The sequence below is a fragment of the Lampris incognitus genome, chromosome 2 (assembly GCF_029633865.1).
Source record: "Lampris incognitus isolate fLamInc1 chromosome 2, fLamInc1.hap2, whole genome shotgun sequence".
Taxonomy (NCBI): Eukaryota; Metazoa; Chordata; class Actinopteri; order Lampriformes; family Lampridae; genus Lampris; species Lampris incognitus.
Window position 1 is genome coordinate 134,706,659 of NC_079212.1, and position 12,317 is coordinate 134,718,975.

The 12,317-nt window shown below is 46.0% G+C and overlaps 2 protein-coding genes across 2 annotated transcripts in view; one reads left to right on the top strand and one right to left on the bottom strand.

Moving 5' to 3' along the window:
• The window catches only part of ccdc66 (coiled-coil domain containing 66), a 45,543-nt gene extending 44,030 nt beyond the window's left edge, over nucleotides 1-1,513 (bottom strand). Inside the window, exon 1 of the mRNA XM_056301761.1 lies at nucleotides 1,458-1,513. Coding sequence (XP_056157736.1) covers nucleotides 1,458-1,468 — 11 coding nt within the window. The 5' untranslated portion in view covers nucleotides 1,469-1,513. The remainder of the gene's footprint in view (nucleotides 1-1,457) is intronic.
• Nucleotides 1,514-9,279: 7,766 nt separating this feature from the next.
• ip6k1 (inositol hexakisphosphate kinase 1) overlaps nucleotides 9,280-12,317 on the top strand; it is a 58,450-nt gene continuing 55,412 nt past the window's right edge. Inside the window, exon 1 of the mRNA XM_056274580.1 lies at nucleotides 9,280-9,472. The gene's annotated coding sequence lies outside the window, so the exon portion shown is untranslated. The remainder of the gene's footprint in view (nucleotides 9,473-12,317) is intronic.

Below are 12,317 nucleotides of genomic sequence, written 5' to 3' on the forward strand. Positions count from 1 at the left end.
CCCCGGGGCTCGAAACCCAGGACCTTTTTGCTCTGAGGCGACTGCGCTAACCACTGCGCCACCATGCTGCCATGTTAAGCAGTGGAAATTAATACTGTAAACTTATACAATCAAGTTGTATTTAGGTTGAGCCAATTGTTATTATTGTGTTTTGTTTTGTGTTTATTACGTTTTATGTTTATTATGTTGTATTTATACATCAGCAGTAGAAAAACAGCCCTTCTTCACACAATGGCCACAGGGTTGGGCTGGAGTTGAGCTGAACGCTATATGACCACAACATGCGTCTGTTCATTTTGATTTTGCCAGAGTTGAGTTGTGCCAGAAATAAACGGGTCTGCAGCAGCTACCCTGAATTCAGAAGACTGGTGTGGTTTCTCCAAAGCATAGCCAGAACAAGGGGGTTATAAGCCAGAACAAGGGGGTTATAAGCCAGAACAAGGGGGTTACAAGCCAGAACAAGGGGGTTACAAGTGCAATCCTCGTTTTTTTTTTAACCCAAACACAATATTTGACAGATTTCTATTTGTACTCTAAAAATGTGGAGCCTGCGGCTTGCTTAACGAGTAGAGAAAATAGCAATGTAATTTTAATGACAAAACAAAAATCACATTGTCGTCATAGTTTGTTGTCTTTTGGGTGCCAATGAACACCTTGGTAAAAATGCTTACAGAATCACTTGGGTCAACAATAGGCCGCAATCTACAATAAAACAAGACATAGTATCATTACAGTACATAATAGTACATGGTTCGGGTCAGGAGAACAAGACCCGATACTCAATGCAAGACCCTACAGACGGCAGGTAGCCCATCCATATCACTCTGCAGGGAGTGCCATCTTTTCACTGATGCCTATCGATAATCGTGGTACCTCACCACTAAGAGCCAGCAGCATCACCCGTTCATTTTAACTAACGTCACATTACTTCTGACCACCCCTAAAGGCTATAGGCTTCATCGAGATAATGGGAACCGTCTCGGGGGATGGATTAGTCCCGTTGCACATAAATAACACGTAATCCTGTACACCTTCCACAGTATACACAACACACAACACAGTATACGCTGAATCCCAATAGATACCCGGTAAATACTGTCTGCGCTACTTTTTTGTTCCTTTTCTCAAGCGTGGCATGTATGTTCCATGCACCTTGTGTGTCCTACCCGTCCTTAAGCCATTTGTGTGTCAATTGTGTTTGTGTGTGTGTAACTATACTGTGTACGCTGTGCCTTGTTACTTGTTGCACGGTATCACAGACACCATGGTGATATCCGTCAGTCTCATAGTCACACATATGAAAAGGTGACTAACGCGCTTCTGTAGCGGACTACGTCGCTGGAGGATTCCTCGCTATCAGCGGCTCCCCTCATTGTCTCGTCCCTTCCCATTAAATCCCGTCTACCTCGGCCTACGTCATCGGCTTCCTGGGTCACCGTGCGATCAGACAGACTCACCCGAGATTCATGATTGTGGGAAATGCTCATCAATGCGGCAGCAGGGACGTTTCCACGCAGACTTCGAGGAGGAACGGAACGAAACGTCACCCAAGGAAAACGTTTGTATCAATCTTCTTCTCTCCGGAAGACTAGGCACGGTCTGGCGCATTCCTGCCTCACGCTGGCGGAGTAACGTCATTGCTACGTTTGCCCCATGAGACCTGTATTTTTCGATGGCTCTGCAATAAATGTTAACAAAATATTTCTCAATGAAAAGAAACAATCGGCTCAGTGCATAACTAGTCCACTGGCTTCCGGTTTCTACTGTAGCGGTCATACCAGTTTCCTGTCTGTTGGCGTGTGCCATTGACAATGGCATATTTTCCACGATGCCTGCAAGATTTACCATGGATAAATGTCAACGACATGCAAAGAGTTGTCGACAAACTTTCACCTGCACCTACCCAGCAAACAGGTGAAAAGTTTCAAGTTGTACATCTCAAGTTACGTCCACAATTATGAGGATAGGCGGACGGACGGAATTGTGGACGTAACTTGATGTGCACAACTTGAAACTTTTCACCCGTTTGCTGGTGCAGAAAATATGGCCCTGTGACGGCCTGGTGACCTATCCAGGCTGTCTCCCCGCCTGCCGCCAAGTGACTGCCGGGATAGGCTCCGGCATCCCCGCGGCCCTGAGAGCAGGATAAGCGGTTTGGATAATGGATGGATAGTTCTAAGTACTCAGGGTTTTTTTTTAATCTTTTGCCTGTAAAGCACTTTGAAGACCTCTGCGATGATAAGATGCTATAAACTTGCCTTTACCTTAAGATTAGTTGTGAGGCCAGTTGCAGATGACGTAGCCTAATGTCAGTTTTGCAGCACTCTCTCTCTCGCTCTCTCTTTCTTTCTTTCACACACACACACACACACACACACACACACACACACACACACACACACACACACACACACACACACACACACACACACACACACACACACACACACACACACTGTAGCCACTGGCAACACGAGTACATAAACCCAGTAGACTAGCCCACTGTGAGATATCTCATGTGAGCTTGCTAATGTAAATTGTTGTGACTGCTTGCAGAGCCATCCATCCATCCATCCATCCATCCATCCATTGTCTTAACCGCTTATCCTGCTCTCAGGGTCACAGGGATGCTGGAGTCTATCCCGGCAGTCACTGGACGGCAGGCGGGGAGACTCCCTGTACAGGCCGCCATGCCATCACACTCACACACACACTGTAGCCACTTGCAACACGAGTACATATTCACAGTAGACTAGCCCACTACGAGATAACTCACGTGAGCTTGCTAACATAAATTGTTGTCACTGCTTGCAGATGGGCGGCATGGTGGCACAGTGGTTAGCGTGGTTGCCTCACAGCAAGAAGGTCCTGGGTTCGAGCGCCGGGGTAGTCCAACCTTGGGGGTCATCGTGGGTCATCCTCTGTGTGGAGTTTGCATGTTCTCCCTGCGTCTGTGTGGGTTTCGTCCGGGGGCCCCGGTTTTCTCCCACAGTCCAAAGACATGTAGGTCAGGTGAATTGACCATACTAAATTGTCCCTAGGTATGAATGTGTGTGTGTGTGTGTGTGTGTGTGTGTGTGTGTGTGTGTGTGTGTGTGTGTGTGTGTGTGTGTGTGTGTGTGTGTGTGTGTATGAATGTGTGTGTGTGTCAGCCCTGTGATGGCCTGGCAGCCTGTCCAGGGTGTCTCCCTGCCTGCTGCCCAACGACTGCTGGGATAGGCTCCAGCATCCCCGTGACCCTGAGAGCAGGATAAGCGGTTCGGATAATGGATGGATGGATGCTTGCAGATGTTTTGTAAAAATGTAACTTTCAAAAGCCAAAAGAAAAGGTGACCAGGAGCACCGACACTTCCAAGAGAAATGGACATGCAACTACTTCGTCACTGAATCTAATGCGTCCGCAATCTGTCTAATTTGCAAGGAAAAATTTGCCGTCCTCAAGGATTTCTATCCGAAGTGACATTACACTGCTAAACATGCAGAGGAGTATGACCGGTTCAAAGGCGAGGAGAGGGAGGGAAAGGCAGCAGGAGCCAAGCTCTGGACAGCATAGCTCTCGGAGTCATTGGTACATGCAAGCTTCTCCACCACGGCAGGGTGGCGATCCAGGAGAAGTGACCACTCATCGTTGAAAGCGTGCGTCTTCAAAATTATCAACTAATAACACAAGGTGTCTAATTCCGATTAATATTTCAGCTATTGGTAGCTCTAAAGTTCTGCCTACTACTGCTCACTTCCGCGAGACACTTAAATTTGGTTTAATAAATATTGAATCACTGTGTACAAAGCCTTTCTGATAAATAATCTGATTCTTGAACATAGTTGTGATATGACTGGGTTATGTGAAACATGGCTGAAACCAAATGTTTTCCTTCCCTTAGATGAAGCTTCCCCACCCGACTATACGTATGCCCATGTAGCGCGGGCAAATAAACAAGGTGGGGGAGAGGCCTTAATATTTAAGTCTATTTTCAATTTAGCTTCTAAAAGTGAAACTAAATTCAAATCTTTTGAGGTTCTTATTCCAAGTCCATCTCTCTCAGCCACGAATACGCTCTGCCCAGTCTGCATTGTGATACTCTATATACCTCCTGGCCCTTACTGCTTCTTGAAGAATTTGGAGAATTTTTATCTCCAGTATAACATCCATCCATCCATTACCTGAAGCGCTTATCCTGCAGTCATTGGGCAGCAGGTGGGGAGACACCCTGGGAAGGCCGCAAGGCCTTCACAGGGCCCACACACACCTAGGGACAATTTAGTACGGCCAATTCACCTGACTTACATGTCTTTAGACTATGGGAGGAAACCGGAGCCCCCGGGGGAACCCCACGCAGACATGAGGAGAACATGCAAACTCCACACAGAGAACGACCCGGGATGACCCACCAAGGCAGGACTATCCCGGGGCTCGAATCCAGGACTTTCTTACTGTGAGGCGACCGCGCTAACCACTGTGCCACCGCGCCGCCCAGTATCTATCCATCTATCGATCGATCGATCGATCCATCCATCCATCCATCCATTATCCAAGCCGCTTATGGATGCTGGAGCCTGAATTATATTGAATGAACTACTGGCATTTACATCAGGCATGGACACTTAATTGTCTGTAGCGCCCAGAGGTCCTTGCTGGGAGTTGTCGCTTGCGTTGCATGAGGTTAATGAAGTCGCATCAGTTTCTCTCCGGCAGTCCTGGTGTTTTTATTATTTCACACAAGCGTGTAAACAAGACATGGTGTCAGAATAGACGACAGGGGCGGATGTCGCTGGAGCGAAAATCGATTGGGATTCCCCTCATTTATCCGGAGAATGGAAAAAGTTCAGGCAGCACGTGGAGCCGATGTTCTCTGGCCCGCTGACAAGCAAACGGGAAGACGAGCAATGCAGTTAGTCACCTGCCCCTGTGGACTGGCGAGAAAGGCAGAGACGTCTTCAACACACCTCGGATGAGGCAAAGGTATGACAAAGTTAGTACGATCGTTTCGAAACGTACGTCACGCCAAAGAAAAATACGATGTTTGCTAGATACAAGGTCCACGAAAAAAGGGCGAGGGACTAGCGAGACACTGGAACAATTTGTAACTGGGTTAAAGCTGCTTGTAAAGGACGGTGCTTATGCAGACGAGGAGGAGATGGTCAGGGACCGCATTGTGTTTGGAATACATTCGGTCAAAGTGAGAGAAAAACAAGGCTGGATCGGAGCCGACATTAGACCAAGCTATAGACATAGCCCGATCGCACGAGCTGGCCCAAGCACAGACAGGAACCAGTAATGGCGGTGCCACGCATGGGTCATGTGAACAAGCCGTGCATGCGGTGCACAGGTACACGTCAAAGAACGCCGTACCGAGAGGCGTTTTAGACAAGACAGGGCAGAGAGAGAGTTCAAAACGAGCGACACTGGCAGAAAACATTAAAATCGGTGGCTACAGCAAAAATTAAGCACATGGGGGAAAAGGACGCGTTCACGTGGATGGTGATGTAACCGGATTTTTCTTGCCCGGTGCGGGATTCGATATGGGGTGTACTACCCCACAAGGCGACATCACTAACCGCTCGACTAAAGGGTCAGACCCGTTAGCTAGGGACTAACGTGTCATATTAGTAGTTTACAGTCGTCACCCTCCCCGGAAGTGCGCCCTCGCGTTTTGTTATTCCCACGCTCCGAAGAGACTTCTGAGGATTTGCACACTTCCGGATCCCACCGCTGCCACCAATGTAACCGGTTGTTTTCTTGCCCGGTGCGGGATTCGATACGGGGTGTACTGCCCCACAAGGCGACATCACTAACCGCTCGGCTAAAGGGTCAGACCTGTTAGCTAGGGGCTAACGTGTCTTATTAGCAGTTTACAGTGAGAACTGCCTTGTAACTGCCGATTATTACAGCAGGTTCTTCGAATTGGACAAACTCCACAGCGCCACATAATTCGTTACACTGGTGTCAGAAGTGGGACGGTGAAGGACCGTGAGGCCATCGGAAGCGTCTCCCGAAGGAGGTACGAATAAGTAGACATGTTAGCCCTTGGCTTAGGGGTCGGACCCTTTAGTCGACTGGTTAACGTTGTCGCCCCCGGTGTGGGAGATCCGAGTTCGCGTCCCGGCTGTGAAAATAAACAAGGCGGAGATGTGGCCTTAATATACTGACATGGTGCAGTGGTTAGCGTGGTCGCCTCACAGCAAGAAGGTCCTGGGTTCGAGCCCCACGGTAGTCCAACCTTGGTGGGTCATCCCGGGTCATCTTCTGTGTGGAGTTTGCATGTTCTCCCCGTGTCTGTGTGGGTTTCCTCCGGGGGCTCCGGTTTCCTCCCACAGTCCAAAGACATGCAGATCAGGTGAATTGGCCGTACCAAACTGTCCCTACTTATGAATGGGCGTGTGTGTGTGTGTGTGTGTGTGTGTGTGTGTGTGTGTGTGTGTGTGTGTGTGTGTGTGTGTGTGTGTGTGTGTGTGTGTGGGGTGGGGGCGCCTTGTGATGGATGGCCTTGCGGCCTGTCAAGGGTGTCTCCCCACCTGCCGCCCTATGACTGCTTGAATAGGCTCCAGCATCCCCACGACCCTGAGAGCAGGATAAGCAGTTAAGCTAATGGATGGATGGATGGATGAATATAATGTACTGGAGGCCATGCCCAACGTGGCCATTTGACTGCGCCCACCAACTTCCCTGTCCCAAATTCACCCATTCTCATCTGGTCACCCTAACTGGTTCATACCCAGCAATGGCGCATATCATCCCTAGGACATTTAGTCATTCCGACCTAAACTGCCCAGTGCAACCACTAGAACAGATCCAGGTAGGATTGAAAATAAATGTTAATCTTGGCTGATAAAGAGGGAAAAAAGAAGAAAAAACCTAATGGGATGTTTTGAGCGCTCTCTGAATATTGGCTAGTTCAACTAACCTACAGTTGCAATCAAAATTATTCAGCCCCCACTGCAATTTAGGTTTATTGGCAAAATTTACTGTCAGCTATTTGCAATAAACAAATCAAACAAGAACCATTTAAATAGCTCAACACAACTAATATTACAAGTGGTTACTCCAAATTCAACACAAAATACCACTTTTAATGACTACTGCAGTCTCAAAATTATTCAACCCCTTCATGACAAGCCTCTTTAGTACTTAGTAGAGCACCCTTTTGCTGTTATGACCTGCTGCAAACGTGATGCATAGCCAGACACCAGCTTCTGGCAGCGTTCCTAATGAATCTCAGCCCATTCCTCATGGGCAACAGAATCCAGTTCACTAATTTTCTTGGGTTTGCGTGCTGCAACCGCCTTTTTCAAATACCACCACAGATTTTCTATGGGGTTCAAGTCAGGCGACCGTGGCGGCCACTCTAGAATCTTCCAGGACTTCTTCTGAAAACAAGTCTAGGTGGACTTTGAGGTATGTTTGGAATCATTGTACTGTTGGAAGGTCCAATGACGCCCAAGCTTCAGTTTCCTCACAGACGGCATGATGTTTTCTCCTAGGATTTCCTGATACTTGATTGAATCCATCTTGCCCTCCACACGCTGCAGGTTTCCAGTGCCAGAGGAAGCAAAGCAGCCCCAGAGCATCACCAAGCCGCCGCCATGCTTCACTGTAGGCAGGGTGTTCTTTTCAGCGTATGCTCCATTCTTCTTTCTCCAGACATACCGCTGATCCATAGGCCCCAAAAGTTCCAATTTTGTTTCATCGCGCCACAGAACAGAATCCCAAAACCTCTTTGGCTTATTTATATGGTTTTGAGCATATTGGAGCCGACTTTTCTTGTGCTTTTGGGTCAGTAGTGGTGTATGTCTTGGAGTTCAGGCATGGAGCCCTTCAGCATTGAGTATGCGCCTCACTGTGCAAACTGCAACCTCAGTGCCTGCCGCCACCAAGTCTTGCTGCGGGTCTTTTGTAGTCACTCAAGCGTTTTTGACCACCTGCCTCCTCAAGAATCTGGTGGCAGCCGTTGAGAGCTTCCTCTTTCTGCCACGTCCAGGTGGTGTAGCCACTCTTTCTTTAATTTTGAACTTGCAAACTATGCTTCCAACTGTATCTTTAGGAACAGTCAGTGCCTTTGCTATCTTTTTGTATCCTTTTCCTTGTTTGTGCAAGGCAATGATCTCCTCTCTTAACTTTTTGGACAATTCTCTTGACTTAGCCATATTTCTAACATGCAGTCAAACGTCACCGTCAACAACCCCCTAGCCAGTCCAGGTATTTGATGTGTTCTATCTTGAGACCACACCTGATTTGCAAATGTGTGCTCTTATGAGGGATTCTATTCAGGGGTCGAATAATTTTGAGGCCGCAGTAGTCATTAAAAGTAACATTTTGTGTTGAATTTGGATAAAACCCTTGTAATATTAGTTTTATTGAACTATTTAAACTGTTATTGTGTAATTTGCTTATTGCAAACAGCTGAAAAATTGTACGCTTTGCCAGTAAACCTAATATGCATTGGGGGTTGAATAATTTTGATTGCAACTGTAGCTCAGGCAGACGCTCCGTCTTGTCTCCTCAGTTTTAACCGAATACACTTTAACCCTAACCCATACCCCAAACCTACACTTACCCACACTTACACCTAAATCTAAATCTTGTACAGCTTTTAATCGCCTTCTTTGTATTTTGCGAATTTCATTTTCACTGGTTAAAATATCAACTTTCGATATCGAAAATCGAAATCAAATTGAACTACGACTTGTTATAATTCAATTTTAACTTGTTAAAATGCAAAATGACATCAGTTAAAGAGAATTACAACTTTTCTACTTTGTAAAGATATGCAGGAGATTTCATTGGTAAGGAGGGGGAAGGAGGCGGAGCTTCTTTCCTGTCAAATACATAACATAGATAGATAAATACATAATACATATATAATACTAATAATATCTATCTATATATATCTATCTATATAATACATATGACCTCTTGTCTGTTTTAATGTTTTGTTTAGCTTTCATTTGTATGCATCTGGTTCTATTGTTCTAATATGAAAATGTTATTGCCATGGCGTTTGTACATTGGAAATTGTTCAATACATTTATTTTTTTTGGCAGGTCGGTTTGCGAAAACGTTCATGGTCACAGGGCGAGCATTCTGATTGGTTGAAAGCGCAGGGACCTGCGCAATACAGTGTCGTCCAAGTATGGGTGAAAGCATAAGGCGAGCCGGCGACAACGACCCGGCGGAGCAGTAACACATTCCTCCGGTAGGCGGCGACAAGAGCCCCGGGAACGTGTCAATCAACTGTAAAAGCTAAGTAGGCAACGATAGCGCTGATAGTCCCCACTGTACACTGGACCAAGCAGCAGCCCTGTTGGATGTGTTTTATTTTTATTTTTTTTCCTTCTTCATCCAGTCGTCTGTGACCGAGGCTGAGCCAGGGTCGGACGTCAACGGTGACCAGACGTCCCGTTCACCGATACACAACGCCACACCGACCGCCCCACAGTCATCCGGTTGCCCGCCTGGCGCTGAAGGGAACCTGGGGTAAGCTGTGCTCCTGACAGCCTGCGACCTCCGGCGTTAGCAGACCCGCGAAACGTCAGATGCTAACTCAAACATAGCAAGACGGCTAACATCAGCTAGCTTTCCTGTCGACGGATTAGCGTCAGCAGGCTAACATCGGGCTATCGTTCTCAACCAAACAAATTTGAAGAGAAATGGAGGTTCTTTGAGAACGGCTGATGTAAAAAAATACTTAAAGAGAAGCTTGGTGATAAAATAGTGGACTTGCTCTCAGTGCTGAGTTTGGTACCAGCAGCAAGCTGTTATGCTAATCATGCTAAGGTCAAGATGCTAGCGAGTTAGACGACTAGCTAACGTGGTGAATGAGGTCTCAGAGATGGACTGAGGTCGTGTTTTGTGGTTAAGTAACCCAACCGCGATACCGCCAGTCAAATACAACACATGTTTACTCTGTATGGGGAAGGGGGAGGGAATTGGTTAAGTTTAGGTAGACTGGTAATGGGGTACAATTAGGGAGATATAGAAGGGGATACAGTTAAGTTTAGAGAAGGAGTGGGGTTGAGTTCTGTACAGTACGGAAGAGTAGGTTAGTTTTAGGGACGGGGAAAAGATGAAGTTCAGGGGGTTATCATAAAGGAGGTTGGAGCGGGTGTAATGGACGAGATTAGGGAGCAGCAAAGGTTTACTATAACCATCATGCGCCGTACATGTCAGGTTATCACGAAGCTTGTTATCGAGCATGTTCGTGCTGTTTTGACAGTTCTCAAAAGTTTACAAGAAGTTGTTTAAAGCTTAATTAGCTCGCAGCCAAGATAAGTGTGGGTACGTTTTTTTTTTAATTGTCATTGGCTGTTTTTGATTTGCCATCAGATGGAATGTCTTAATTTATTTTAGTAAAGCCTAGTGACTTGTGAGATAATTTCAAATGTATACCCTACTCAGTAGTGGCTGTGGTGGGTTTTATTGCTCGTAGATGTGGGATTAGTTTGAGAGGAATAGCGAAGGACAATGAATAATTTGGCTGATGTGGCCATACCGGTTGTCAGCTCACTGTTTATTTATGCCATCCTCCGATGTGGGGCCGGTTTATCAGACTACTGAGTGATGGCTAACCTTGGTTGTGCTTCCGTGTTAAATGCTCTATGTGACAGTGTGCTAGTGGCTAACTTTTCAGATTGATACTTGTTAACACATTATGGTCATTGGGGGACTGACTCAGATTCTTTGTAGCAGATAGATACTGTTGTACCCAAGGAAAGTTAAAATTATATGGTAATATTAAAAATCCTCAGGGTAAACGGAAATCTGTCATCAGCACCAGTCATCTGGGTTTACCTATAGTGATTGTATAACAGCAGATTGATATAGGGTGGAAAAATGTCGCTTCCTGTCTGTCACTTGGGCTGAAGCATAACGATAGATAGTATTGGAGTATTTTGTTTGTGTTGTTAAAGCATCATGTATGAGGTTGTGTGCATGTTATTGTTGTAGTAATAGAATTAGTGGTGGGGTGGTCCGCATCAGTGTTTGAATTTGGGCTGCACGCCACACCACTGGCTCCTGGGCTTTTGTTCCGTCTCATATTTAAAACATTCTTGTCATCAGGATAGGAAGCAACCACCAGCCATTGGCCAACTGCAGGTCCATTTGCACTATGTCTGGTAAACTAGTCTTTTCCACTTGCCATGGATCATTTCTGAAAGTTTTTGCCATGGTTAAAGTGAAGTTGAGGTTTAGAAACCACTTGTGAATGTATGTTAAATTTGGTGCTTAATCCATCTTTCAATCTGTGTTTCCACTGCAGAGCGAGGTAGGGCTTACCAGTGTTACAGGGGGTTCTGTATCTGAGCAAAGGATGGGAAGCACTGTGTCCATATCCTCCCACAGTCCAACAGGGCCTAGTGGGGCTCTCTGTGGGCCTGGGCCATTGGTAACTGCTAAAGACTCAGAATGAGAAGTGTTTGAATAGCTGTTAGAGATGTGTGGTTTGGTGGGAAATGAGCTGAGAAATAATGACTGGCTTATCTTGGGCTGACTTTTTCTTTAAAATGAAACAAGGCTACTAATATGGGTTGGCTGGTCCTGCCTTGCCTCCAAGTTGAAACGAGACTAGCCCTGTTGGGGCTTGTAGTGTAAACCAGACTAGCCCAGTTGGGTCTTGTAGTATAAACCAGACTAGCCCTTTTTAGCTGTGCCGTGGAAATCAGCTTAGTGTTGTTTATGTCTGGTTTGTCTCTGCGATGCTGGCTGTCAGATCAGTGTAGCTGCTGCTCCTCTCTGTGAATGTCAGAATGATACTAAACACATGGCAATTTCTGTCACTGCACCTCCACCAGACCAGAAAGATCATGTCTCCGTTTAAAAGCCACTGAATTCCATGTCTACTTTTGCTGTGCAACCAGGCAATCGATTTACATAATAGAACAAGAACCCCACGTTCCATATCCATGTCCATTACCTGGTAAATTGGCTGCGAGAGTAAACTAAAGCTAGGTTCACACCAAGCAACTTTCCCAAAAATTTCTAGTCCAAGGTTTCATGTGCATAATCCTAATCCAACTCTAAAGACAAAATCAAACCGGTTTGATTTTCTCAGCAGTCTTGGGAGGGCTCTCATGTCCCTGACAGTGAACAGCCAATCAGCTCTTCATCGGGAGTGAAGTGCCAGTTAAAGTCAGAAGTCTTTTTCTCTCATGAAAACATTGCACAGCAAAAAAAGAAAAAGTGAAAAAAACGTGTTCAATGGTAGTTTAAAAAAATGTCTTTAAATGAGTATAAACGGCTCTATTTTGGTCGACACAAACAACACAAACTGCAGCAACAAGTACTTGCTTGTTTTTTTTTTTAATCTGCTTTTTTAAATTTA